The following is a 13,557-nucleotide window of genomic DNA, read 5'->3' as shown; positions in this document are numbered from 1 at the left end:
CTGGACGTCTCCATTACAGATTAGTCACAATTAATTCACACGAACATGAGGTGGAGATAGCTCTAAATTTACATTTCTTTCGAGCTACGATAATTCTGATTCCTTCATGGAAGACAGTGCTTTCTTTGATGTAGATATGCCATATCAGGTGGTCCTGCCCTAATGCCTTATCTCACAATCTATTCCAAAGTTCTTCAGAGAGTTTTTGAGTGTCTTTGGGTTGCTTCTTCTGATCTCCACATGAATATTTGTCTTGTATAAATTCTTCATAAAATAGTATTTTAGGCAAACAAATTTCTGATACCTGAATAACAAGGCCTTTCTACAGTAGAATTTCAATGCTTGGCAGTTCAGCTAGGAAAAGAACACAGCGTCTAGTACTTTATCTTGCCAGGTGATCTTCAGAATTTCCCAAGACAATTCAAACAGAAGCTGGCATGGTACTGACACACTGTCCAGCTTTCACAGGCTTACACTGAGTTAAGCACAATGGCTTTTTAGACCTTCAGTTTGACAGGCAGCCTAATACTTGTTTTACATTTTCCTTCAGAGCCTCCCAAACATTGAGCTATAGCAGTATAGATATTAATCTCATCACCTGTGTATACATCCCTGGCAAATATATTGCCAAGGTAAGTGAAGTTATCCACAGCATTCAAACAAATAGTATATTGAATGATACTCAAAAGGGACATGTGAACTGAATATTAAAGATCATACCATTAAAAAAATTAGAAGACCAGATAAAGTACTTTTTACAGCTATGACTACGAGTGAATTATTAAACCAAACAAGGAATAGAAACAATTATAAAAGATAAAATCATTTTAAATTGAAATCGAAAAACTTTTTGTTGTGTTTAAAAGTGAATGAGAATGAGGTAACTATTCCCTCTATCTCACTCTCACCACAAACCCCAAAATTCTTCTCTTCAGGACCTATTCTGTCTAGTTGAGTCTTTAATTCACCCTTTGGGGGAAGAGGTTCCAATGAACCTACCCTACAAACAGAAAAATGCCTTGAAGCTTCTTTGAAAAAAAAACATTCCCTTACCAAGTCTTCTTCCAAATCCATTGCTAGTTCATGACAGTCCTGATTCACTTGGTTTATTTATTTTTTTTGCCCGATTTGGGGGAGTTTACAATAAAATTTCACAATAAAATCTTTTGGGTTGGTTTCAAATCTCAGTCTGGGGAAAGCAAGGGATTTTGTTTCCTTCTCTGTGTATGTGTGTAATATATTCAACTGCCCTTTACAAACAAAATACCTACAGATTTATGATTTATGATCCCTCATACACGTTTCCTACCCATTGCAAAATTTTAGCTTTTCCCTTCCTTCTAAAAAGGGAAAGAAAGTCATAGTCAGACAGTTCTTAGAGGAGCTAGTAGGTGATGGGATCTTTATACACTGATTACCAATGTCCACTATGTGAAAACACAATTAAGAAAATTGGGAAAGACTGGGAAAGACAAAACAACACAACTTTATTTTAAATATTTCTAAATAAAGTCAGATATGCAAGTAACAGAACTATGTAAGATCACAATCCATTTGCCAGTAGATAAATTGTCAAAAGATATGCACAAATATTTTTTAAAGAATTGCAAACGATTAACAGTAATAAGAAAAATGTTCCAAATCATTGGTAGGTGGCGTTCAGATTATGTCCTATTCTATGTGACCCCAATTGATGTTTTTTTAAGATATTGGCGTTGGTTCGCCATTTTCTTTTCTAGCTCATTTTTACAAATAAGGAACTGAGACAAACAGGATTGTGACTCGTTCAGGATCACGTAATGTTTGTGGGCAGATTTGAACACAGGTCCTTTTGACTCCTGCACTCAGGAAAGGTATGATAGCAGAGTGCAGAAGAATCATTTACCCCAACCCTAAATCTCAGCATCTCCCACCTACCCCAACAAAATTACAGTAATCAAAAATCTAAAAAAAATCCAAAACTCATCAAGATCTTCTCTGGCTGGATTTAAGAGACTTTAATATACAAACTTCCAAAACACAAACTGCTTGCCATATACATTTAGCATCTGATAATCAATAAGGGGTGGACATAATAGTGACAACAATTTAATATTTCATTTTCTCCAACAAAGTCAATGATCTGTTTAAATAGCTAATCTAATAGAAATCTTTGCTATCCCTCCAGACAAAAGAAAATACTTTGAAGGAAGTAGAATAACTGAATAATTTTATTTAAATTCATACAAAGTTATTCAAAGTATACTTAACTATATGCATCACAACTACATTCATTGACACCAAATGTTTACAATTAATTTTTGTCTACAAGACATACTTGGTCAAACAATGTGATCAAACCAAAAGTTATCTTTTTAAAGGGATTTAGATTAGTCACAAAGATCAGTCACATGTGATGTTTCCCATCATTTAAGAACATTTTTTAAATTTTTTTTTTAAAGGAATCAAATCCATTAGAAAGAATTAGTGTGCAATCATAGCTGTACAAGTTAAATTCCCCACCCTGGAGATCAGGCAGTGTTAACAGAGTATATTAACAATTAACTGAAAAATAAAATAGGAAGCTTTTCACTATACAATATATATAAAACATGACTATACATTATCATGAGTACACTTATTAAGGAGAGAAAAAAATCGGGTTGACTAACATTGTTTTGATGCTGATTTGTCTTTTGCCATTCCTCTGAGATGAGAAAAAAAACCTTGGAGGAAAGAAATGCTTTCCTCAAGAGTATGGTCTTACAAGCAGAATTATTAGAAGCTCAGTGAATGAGAGCAGCATTATCACATTCAAAATCATGGTTTATCTTCCATCGAAGTGATCCAATTACTCCATTTAGTTTTGTTACAGAAACTTGCTGGTTGGTTCAAAAACAAAAGCTTCTTTAGATATGTATCAGTGATAATAAATTACTTTTAAAAATCTTTATTCACTTAAAAATGGGAGTAGTAATTTGTCTTAGCAGCATATGTACATTTAATCTAGTTTTGAACAAAAAGGGCAAATATATACACTGCAAATTTCAACCACCTTTGTGTGTTTGTATCATTCATAAGGCTAAACACCTATATTAATGTTGCATGTTTAATTGTGTGGTACCATGTTAATTAAAGTGCAGCAACAATTATATTTTCAGGTTCATTTTCTTCTAAATGCTTTGATTCCTCCCCCTCCCAAAATTGTTTTTTGGTGAAGTATCCACTTTTAAACTGGCCCCAACAAACTGATAAATGCCTCATACAACAAATTAAAAAATCTTCTCCTCGTCAATTTAACCACTAAAAAATAACAAGTCCAAGTGTTTAACTCCCAGCCACCTGGGAATATAAAATTCCAATATGTTAAGAGGAAATAATTTTTAAAAATTTTTCTCTTTTAACATAACCCACTATATAATAGTGAACTAAATGCCTTTGTTTCACAGAAACAACTTTCATTTGCCATTTACAAGGCAAATGGTCTATTTACAGATACTTCAGGACTGCCTAACTGACAGTGAGTGTTGACTATAGACTTTCAGGTCACATGGAGCTAATATGGTGGTGCTCTCTGCTGAACAGACTTCCCCTTCAGGATCCGTCTTATCTGGGAGGGAAAAAAAAAGCATCATCAGGTTTCTCTCTTTAAGGAGGTAATGCAACTAAGTGACTAGCATTCCTTCCTCATATACCTTGTCTGAGCTATTTAGAATTTAAGCTATAAATTATAAGTGTCCTAAATAAACCTTTTCTCATCTTTTATATAACATGCCATCTTCTCTGGCTGCCCTCCTCCATTCCAACTACTGACCTCCCCTGGCTTCCTTTAAGTGCCAACTAAAAATCACACCTTTTACAGTAAGCCTTTCCCAAACCTCTTAATTTCAGTACTTCCCCTCTTTTAATTATTTCCCATTTGTGCCATAAATAGCTTGCTTTGTACAATACGTGCTTGCTTGCTGTCTCTAACAAAACCTATATAAATTTCTGAGAGCAGGAACTGCCTTTTGCCTTTTTTTAAATCACCAGAGCTTAGCACAGAGCCTTGGTCATAGTAAACATACAATACATGTTTTATTAAATATAAATGAATTAAAGGTTTAAATTTATTCCTTCCCATTTTGCCATTACCTGTTCTCCAACAGGGCCATCTGGAACCAAATGAACTGGCTGCTCATTCTCTAGGTTCCTTGTACTTGGATCAGCTCCCTTCCTCATCAGCAGACGGACGGCATCTAACTGGGTCACTCGATACTGCAGGCTGGCAGCTACATGGAGGGCAGTGTTACCATTATAAGCCTGAGGAAGAAGAAATGAAATAATATGCATCTATCAGTGTGAGAGACTTTTCTCCAGAGCCAGGTTTGTTCCTATTTGCCAGCTCTCTGCTATGGGAAGCTTTAGAAAGTTACCTTAGCATTCACAAAAGATAGGCAACTGGGTAGCTCCAAGAAGAGGCGAATCAGTTCTAGATTGGCTTCTTCTGCTGCTAAATGAAGTGCAGTTCGACCACTTTTACGATCCTAATCAAAGGAAAGAAAGGAAAAATATCAACACATTTATTCTGTGCCAATTTCTAAAAAACACAAACATAAGTGAGGAACCTAACACTCATTATTCATAAGACTCCCTTCCATGAAAAATGCAACCTTCCCTAGTGAATGACAAAGAAAGACTAAATTTCCATCTGAATTTCAAGAGAAAGTGGGATTTTTTTTCTTCCTTTCCATTAAGAATAATCTAATTCGAAATAAGCTATTTGGGAGGGAAAAGGAAAGGGAGAAGTAATGTAAGGTTAAGAGTTAACAAAAAATGTTATGAGGTATTTGTCTACAATTAAAGAAAGATGCTTTGCTATCTTTCCAGATATTACACAATACTGAATGGAACATTTCATAAAGCTTAAGGGAAAAACTCATGAACTTTTGAGTGTCATAACTAACCAAATTTTTTCTCTACGTCAGAGGCCAAAGGATTGCAGATTTCACAGTAGGAAGAAAATATAAAGAGGCCATTAAGTCAAATCTCCCACCCCTAATTATAAATGAAGTAATTAAAGCCCATAGAGGTCAATAATCTTGCCCAGCCCCTGTACATTTCACCAGGCTACCTGCCTGGTGAACCCAAGTTACCTTCTATAACCTTACCTTAGCTTCCACAGTGGCTCCCATCTGGATTAGGCATTTGATCGTGTCAACCAGACTTTTGTTCTTCAAAAGAAGCTCTTGGACTTCAGGTGAGTGATGCTGCTGGTTCCTCTGGAGCTCATGAACCACAGCATTGTGGGCCACCACCGCACAGTGCAGAGCAGTCAGACCTAAAGCAAGAAATCACAAAATCATGAAGCAGCGACTCATCTGACTCCAAAGTCTGGAAACTCTCCAGGTATTCATATGGTAATTAATGATATAAGTCTGGGTTTTAAGGGAATACAAAATTAGAATGAGTCCAACTGTCCAGCCCTGTCATTTTCCAGAGTCAGAACTGAGATGTTCTAAAAACTGTTTATAAAACTCAATTTCCTTATCTGGAAAATAATTCAATTAGTTCTATTGTCTATGATGCCTCCTAATAAGTCTCTTTTAAAAAAAAAAAAAAAGAGACAAGCATTCTGTTGTAATTCAGTCACTTCACTTGTGTCCAACTCTCCATGACTCCATTTGGAGTTTTCTTTGCAGAGATACTGGATTGGTTTGCCATTTCCTTCTCCATCTCATTTTACAAATGAGGAACTATGGCAAACAGGGTCAATTAACTTTGCCAGATACTAGGTTAGAGTTAGTGTCTGAGGTGGATTTGAACTCATGAAAATGAATCTTCCCTGACTCCAAGCCTAGTGCTCTATCTACTAGTATGTGCCACCCAGCTGCCCAAACCCTAACAAACCCTGCTTACACCCTAATAAACTGCAGTTATTGTTACTGTACCTGGCATGCCATGAAAAAAGATTAGTCTTTCCACATCCTCAGTTATATAATATTTAATAAGCAGAGGACTTGCCTAAGATTAGTTCCATAAGCTCTGATCAGCCTTTAACAAGCAAGCTTGCAAATTTTAAATTACACTCACCATCATAATTGGTGGCTTCCAGATCTATAAACTGATTGCTACAGATGGCCCCCTTCTGAATTGCCTGCAAAAATTTTTTTAAAATAGAAACAAATATTTAACAGTAGGCTTTGAAAGTGGAAAAAAAAGTACAATTATGTACATGCTGAACACTCAACTTAACTTCCCAGGTCAACCAAATGATAAAGAGTCTGGTCAAGTCTAAAAGAGGTTCCCCAGGGAGAGAAGAAACTAATACTAGTGCTTACACTTCTACCATTCAGAGCAGTGTCTAGTCCAGATAGTTTCCTTACTTGAAGGACTTGCGAGTGGCCCTTTTCAGCACAGACGTGCAGTGGTGTTCTTCCCCAGCAGTCCGTAGTGTTCACCTGGGCCCCCAAGTTCACAAGATCTTGCACAATGAGATGCTGATTGGCAGCAACTGCTACCTGAAAGGCACTCTGTGGTCAGAGAAGGGAAAAAAATGTCAATGTTTGTTTTTCTCATGCAATTACTTTAACAGGAAATATGGCTTGAAATAAGAGGCCTCTCCCCATCTGTCCAAAAAAAAAACTCTACTAACAAGCTCCTGGGGGCAGGAATGATTGCATTTTTGTCTTTGTATTTCACATACAGTAGGTGTTTAGCAGGTGTTTGCTGATTAATAAACAATGTGTATAAAGACAAGGAAGTACTAGTTTTACTGCTCTACAGCTTCTCTTTAGTCTCAGCAATTATTCAAAACCTAGGCTAATGTCCTTGCTGGGTCCTGAGTATATAAGGTAAATGCTCAAAGATCATGTTCTGCATTTAAACCCAAAGATCTCCCTCCCACCAGGAGCCCAATGTCTATTTCAGACACCTGGCAAGAACCTCACCTGGCCATTGTGTTCTTTAATATCTAACATCTGAAGAGCACTCATCTTCCTTGCAAGAACATAAGACAGAGCCCTTCGTCCCTGGGCAACTGCAATGTGAAGCAACCTGGAGAAAAGGCAGAGAAAAAAAAAGAGAGAATAAATTTCTTTTAGGTCTACTCATCTTTCTGCCCCCTCTATTTTGTAATGGACAAACTTACTCAACTTATCTAAAGCACAGTATATATGCATGATCCCTTCAGATATTTTACTAATACTCGACTAAAGCAAATAATCCATGGGACACACAATCTGTTTTTTAGATAAATTCTGTGTTAGCCTTTTAAATATATAACAATCCACAGAACACACTTATATTTTAATTATTTTTAAAGAAGGTCATATGATCTTCAAGGGCAACTAGTTTTACTTTAAGAACACTGGGATCTAAATGAAACTGGTTGTGGTTCCTTTAAGAAACTGTTATTTCCTATTGATATGTAATCTCTTTCAGATTCTCAGTCGATTCTGGGGGAAGGCATATCCTCCCTAGATAAGATCTTTCCAGGAAGCCAGGGACTTTGATTCAATTACAAATGCTGGTCAAAAAGCATAGTTTTGAATTCCAATAGGGAATCTGGGCTGTCCCAGCCCCCACTGGGTCTGAGCCAACTTGGGCTGTCCCAGCCCCACTAGGTCTGACTTGCTTGGGCTGCCCCAGCCCCCACTGGTTCTGCTCTGCCCGGCTGTCCCAAACCCCACTAAGACCCAATATAATAGCTTCCATCTTAGAAGGTCTTTTGCAGATGGACCTTGGTAGCTCCCTTTACTGCCAGAACCTTCTCTGAATTGAAAACTGCATTTCTCAGTGTATAACTCCATTTTCCATAGATCTGCCACTATGGAAGTCAGTCTCTGGGTAAACTGATTTCTATCTAACAATAAACTTTTATTTTGCAACTAATATTCGGGAATGAGTGAATTCTTTCACTCCTAAAACCTGCGGCCGATTTAAAGGGGATTCTTAATAACTCTCTTATAGCCACTAACCTCTAAACCACTTAAACCGCATCTTTATTACAGCAAATACATTCAAAGGAGTTCTGGGCTCCCTACTCCAAACAAATTATTATGTTTAGTCATTATTGCCAAAATTAATTATGTAAAATAAGAAGCTGTACTCACGTATCTCCATCTGCATCCTTGGAAAGAAAGTGGTCCTGGGAAAGATTAGCCAGTTTGTTTTCTTCCTGTTCTACCTGCCACTGAAAAAAGGACTTTCCTAACTGAGTAGTGTTCATTGAATTTCCAGTCACATTCTGGAGTGGCAGGGAAACATTTAAAGGTGTCAAACCTAGATCCTGGCCACTCAGGACATCACAGGGATTGCTTGGCCCCAGGTTAAAATTCTGGATGTTAATCTCATTTGAGTGTCTATGCTGCTGCTGCTGCTGTTGTTGCTGCTGCTGTTGTTGCTGCTGCTGTTGAGCACTGGGTGAAGTCTGAATGGGAAGAGCAATATTCTCCGGTTCCCCAGGACTATTTAGGAGAGATGCAAAGCTTTGGCTTGAGCAGAATAGCATCTCTTGCCCATCAAATAAATTTGGTTCATAGTTAGGAGAAGGAGGTTTTCCAGCATATGGACTACATTCTGGGACTGAAATGTGACCATAGGGCTGTTGCAAATCCTGGCTCTGTGGTGAAGAAAACTGATATATCTGAGACTGATCCATCATTTGTGGGGAACTGCTCACTTGGAATGATTGGTATTTCTGTGGTGGAGTGAGAGTCTGCCCTCCATGGAAATCCTGATACTGCTCTCTAGGGGAGCTCTGATTGAGAACCACTGGACTCATCCAGCTAAACTGAACGGTATTCAAAGAAACAGGATTGGATTCATTTTTAATATTCATAATGTTCTGAAGCAGATCAGAATTGTTGCTCTGTTTAGGTTCATTAATATGAACATCTTCCATGCTATCCACAGGAGTTGGAGTTTGAGGTGGTGTCTGGAAAAAAGAAAATTATCATATCTGAAACTGGTCCAAAGTAAAAAGCTAATAGGTAACTTGTTTCACAGGTGATGATATGAAATAACTTACCAAAAACTGCGTGTGCAAAGATACAGCTGGCCTTTTGCAAGCTGGTCCATCAGAACCAGCATCAGCCCCCTTTCTTTTTCCACTATGTGCCAATATATTCTTTAGCTCTGCTGAAAAAGAGAATTCTGAATCAGTTGTTTTAAAATTTCTTCGATGTAGGCAGCAAAGTTTTTTTTTTGCTCTTAAGACCTTTCTAGACTATAATACTAAAATCTCTTACCAGTAAATGGCTCTGTTGTCACACTTTGTGCCTACAAGGAGAAAGAAAAACACATTTAATTTTCCATGCCTTAAGTTTTAAAGAAATATTAGTGTAAACATTTTCCTCCACCAATGTAAATAACAGCCTTGTTTTATGATGTCTTTTTTCCTATGGCCAAAACAGACATCACATTAGGGACAACTTGGTAAGAAGCCTTTCTGTACTTAGTTCAGATCAGTTGTTGAAAGTAAAGTCATAAGCCTTTACTTTTCAAATGTGGTAATAGGAGCTTGCATCTTCACAGCAAGGATCATCTCCACAACACAACCAAAAAGACATCTGATGAAAGCTCTTTTAAATACGTTCAGTATTTATACAGAATAATACATATACAGAATATATTTATACAGATACGGAAGTAATCACTTCTCAGTACAAATAATTAATCCAGTGCTAGAGTTTACAACCATCAATTCATTAACATTCATCTTTGCTTTCTACCCCCTCACAAACTTCATCCCTCATCTTCATCTTAGTCTCAATTCATGTTTAAATGAATATGGTTCAATCACTTAATTTCCAATTTTTAATGTGCTGCTAATTCACTACTACCTCATTATTATCTCTCCTTCCATGAAAATTCCCTCTCACATCCTATTAAGTGAATCCAGTTAGAAGCATACTGTAAGTACAGAATCCATGTGAAAAAACAATAACCTAGGCATCACCTTGAAATCCTCCACAGCTGGTGCAGCAGACTTCTGCTTATTATTTCTTATATGCAACAGGAGTTCCTTCACTGAATTTCTCACACGAACACCTTGAAAGGGTCCTCTCTGTTGTCTTCCACCAGCCATATGGTGCTCACCTATCCAAGGGAAAAAAAGAAACCATATTTGAATTTATCCAACTTAAAAAAAAAATCTAAATAACCTCTAAAGTTATTATGCAATGACATATAAGGGAAAACAACCAATAGATCAAGACCTACTGGTAAACCATTTTTTTCCCTTTTCTTTTTTTGGTAATTGTCTCTTCCAACTGAATTGGCCATTCCCACTACAAATTTAGAAAAGCCAACAGACCATGGGGAGACATTCTTCTGGGCTCCTGTTTGAAACCAACAGTTACAGCAAACCATTGGCCTTGATTCAGGGCCTGACAACAGTTACAGCAAACCACTGGCCTTGATTCAGGGCCTGACAACAGTTACAGCAAATCACTGGCCTTGATTCAGGGCCAGACAACTGATTTATCTTGAAGCTATTGCTGTTAAGCCCCTTGATGTAAATATCCCCTGGCTTTAAATACTCAACAATCACCCATACCTATTACCTATGTGACCCTGGATAAACTGTTCTAAATAAACTTCTAAGTCTCAGTTTCCTCATCCATAAAATGGAGATGATAATAGTTGTCTACCTCACAGTGTTTTTATAAAGGTCAAATGAGTGTCATATGTATTTTGTGTATGTGTATGTAAACATAGTGTGCATAAATGTATATAATACTCACATACATGTATATACACATCTATGTGTGTGTGTGTATTCTGCAAGCCTTAAAGCTTCATATAAAATTTAGCTGTTATTGTTACTCCTGACTCCTTACTATCACCATCAAATACAACACACACACACAATCTCAAAGCTTTGAGAAAATTAAAAATAGCTCTTCCCTCACAAAAAAGATGGTAGCAACCCTTGATATAAGTTATTTAAACCAGGATATAAACCAGGTCTGCCTCTCAAATTCTAATCTTCTATAAAACAAGAAAAAATTTGTTATCCCCTTATCACATGAGCCTGCTATAAGGATTAAAGCAATTTTATTAGTTGATATCCCCTAGGCAAATAAAGGTTTTTATATTCCCCTGGAGATCAATGTCGGGCATTAACCCCCTATAAGGTTGACAAAAACAGAATTTTTCCAGTGATCTCAATTTACAAAGAAATCTACATTTGTGCACTAATATTTAAAGAAAAAAAAAAAAACACTCGAGGATTTCCCCTCCTAAAAAAATTTTCAGAACCATCTGTTGGTCTTCCTAGTAAAAAGGAAATAAGTTGTTGTTTTGGAACTTGAGCCAAAACTTGACAATGTTAGAAACAGAGATGAGTTCAGCGTTCCACTTATGACCACTTGTGTCATAACCTCTTAGACTTGTTGTTCATTAAATAAGCAAAAAAGCCAGGAAGTGGAACATTTTAGCCACTTGATTTGAAGAGGGGAAAGAAGGAAAGATAAAAACAGAGGATGGTGGGTAAATAAAGTTCATGAGATTGTTTTGTTAAGCTTTGAAACGACACAAGAGGTTACATACAAAATCTGACATGAAAAGTTTTAGGGATTAAGGCACACCAAGGCATGGCAGTAGTCAAAAGTGGAAGGAAAAGAAAAAAAATTTGGTTTAAAACATTATTATTATAACATAACTGAAAAAGGAAAAAAGTCAAGGAAAAAACTCAAATTCCAAAACCCAAACGTTCATAATCTTCCTATCAGTATTGCCTACTTGAGTAATGGAACTGGATTAGAAGATATTGGGGTGAGGGGGGAAAGGCACAGTTATCTTAATTTGTACACTGGCCCTTGCACATTCCAAAGTGGTCCTCAATTTCCTCATCTGTAAAATGAGGACTAGATAATCTCCACGATACCCGTCCAATCCTATTAGTTGACATTTAATGAATAGCCATAATTTATTAAAATAAGCCAACTGAGTGATTTTTAAAAACAAGACTTCCAAGTGAAAAATTTCATAAAAAATTATAAAGCCAGCAATTTCAATAAACTCAGTAGGAAAGGGGGAAAACAGCCAAAAGAAGTTTCTTTTAAACCAGCAATTTTCAGAGTTACATACAATAAGAATGATATTGCATCTTTATTTCTCCTAGAAAACTACCACCTCCCGACCTCCTTCCTCAAAACAGCAAAAACCGGTTTCCTTAAGAAAACTAAACTGGTTTATTATCATGGAACTGGCAGGTGGAGGAAAACACTGTAGATCCGATTCATAATTAAAATAAGGAGAACCGGTTAAATCATTCTAAGTCGCTCTATTACTGAGTAACTAAATATCAATGTAACTGACAGCACCAGAATTCAAGCTAGAATAATGCCCCAAATTTGTCGTGATCACATCACAAATTTACATGCAGTATATTCCTTTATGATCTTGCTCTATGTGGTTCGGTGCTTTACGGTTTCCTAGACATTGCACCTATGTGTTTTTATGACAACTCGGAAAAATACAAGACTTTCATAGGCACAAACCATTCCTGTAAAATTCCTTATGCTCTCCTTGGGGCAACCGAAACACTGAAGAACACGACCAGGCGGGCTCCGTCAGCCCGGCCAGTCACTTCCGCGACCCCGGGCTCAGTTTCCCCCAGTCAGGGGGGGATAAAGATTCATGAAGCTCGCGCCAAGCGCCCCCCCCTCACATCCCCGCGTTCCCGCGTCTCGGAGCCACGCTCCCCCTCCCCCAGGCGCCCCCCAGGAGGGGGCGCGGTCCCCAGGTCACGGGATCGGGGCGCGGGCTACCTGGCGCGCGGTCCGCGCGGGAGCCCCCTCGGCTCCGAGGCTCTCCCGGGGCGCTGCAGGAGGAGGCCGCGGACACCGAGGAAGAGGAAGAAAAATCGGAGGAGTCGGAGCCTGGGGAGCCCGGCGTCGAGTGGCCGGACGACGAGAAGCTGGCCTCGCTCGCCCCCACGGCGGCGGACGGCGGCGAACCTCCGTAGAAATAGGCCAGGTTGAGGGGACTGGTCATGAGGCCCCCCTCTCCGGCCGCGCCGTCCAGCAGGCCCTCCGCGCCGCGGCCGTCCTCCTGAAGCTTGTCCACGATCATGCTGGCGGGCAGGCCACGCGTCGCTCCCGGCGGGGCCCCCACTGGCCACTTTCCCGCGCACACCCCCGGCACCAGTGAGACTGCAGACGCGGTCTGGAGCGGCGCGGGGCGCTGGCTGGCCTGCTGGGGCTGCGCCGGGCGCTGGCTGGCTGGGGCTGCGCGCCGAGCTGCGCCGGGGAGAGAACTGGGAGGTAGTCACTGGGCTGGGCGCGCCCGAGAACGTCCCGGTATATAGGCGGGCGGAGGGCCGGAGAGGTGGGCGAGGGGCGGCCGGACCAGCCCAGACGAGTCTGCCCATTGGGCGGCCGCGCGGGGCGACGGCCCGGCGGCTCCTCCTCCGGATGCACACGAGGTTTCCCGTAAAATGTACAGGATGAGGCAATGTTCCCCTCCGCCCTCATCCGTCCTTCCCCCTCCCTGGCCCGCCCCCTCGGGGTCCCGCCCAGCCCGCTCCGAGTCCAGGCCGAATTGCCTTTGGCCGCCACCTGCCGCTCCCTGCCCCCACGCACTCTCCTC

The 13,557-nt window shown here is 39.6% G+C and overlaps 1 protein-coding gene and 1 non-coding gene across 3 annotated transcripts; both read right to left on the bottom strand.

Annotated features, from left to right (window-relative positions):
* Positions 1–2,186: 2,186 nt before the first annotated feature.
* On the bottom strand, positions 2,187–13,128 carry NFKBIZ (NFKB inhibitor zeta). Of its 2 annotated transcripts, none has more exons than XM_012544476.2 (12): positions 12,738–13,128; positions 9,920–10,059; positions 9,210–9,240; positions 8,990–9,099; positions 8,073–8,896; positions 6,909–7,014; positions 6,345–6,491; positions 6,052–6,115; positions 5,130–5,299; positions 4,395–4,505; positions 4,114–4,281; positions 2,187–3,589 (listed from the first exon to the last, which is right to left on the bottom strand). In XM_012544476.2, the coding sequence occupies exons 1-12, from the start codon at positions 13,039–13,041 to the stop codon at positions 3,536–3,538; spliced, it is 2,229 nt and encodes a 742-aa protein (XP_012399930.2). In that variant the 5' UTR covers positions 13,042–13,128; the 3' UTR covers positions 2,187–3,535. The 2 variants fall into 2 exon arrangements, with proteins under 2 accessions (XP_012399930.2, XP_012399931.2); XM_012544477.2 differs by having other exon boundaries at positions 8,990–9,096.
* LOC111719683 lies at positions 10,218–10,352 on the bottom strand. The gene has a single exon (XR_002769702.1). It is a non-coding gene; the product is annotated as a small nucleolar RNA SNORA2/SNORA34 family (small nucleolar RNA).
* Positions 13,129–13,557: the final 429 nt, after the last annotated feature.

This window comes from Sarcophilus harrisii, chromosome 3, assembly GCF_902635505.1.
Source record: "Sarcophilus harrisii chromosome 3, mSarHar1.11, whole genome shotgun sequence".
In the NCBI taxonomy this organism is placed as follows: domain Eukaryota; kingdom Metazoa; phylum Chordata; class Mammalia; order Dasyuromorphia; family Dasyuridae; genus Sarcophilus; species Sarcophilus harrisii.
This window is presented reverse-complemented; position numbering and strand designations above follow the sequence as displayed.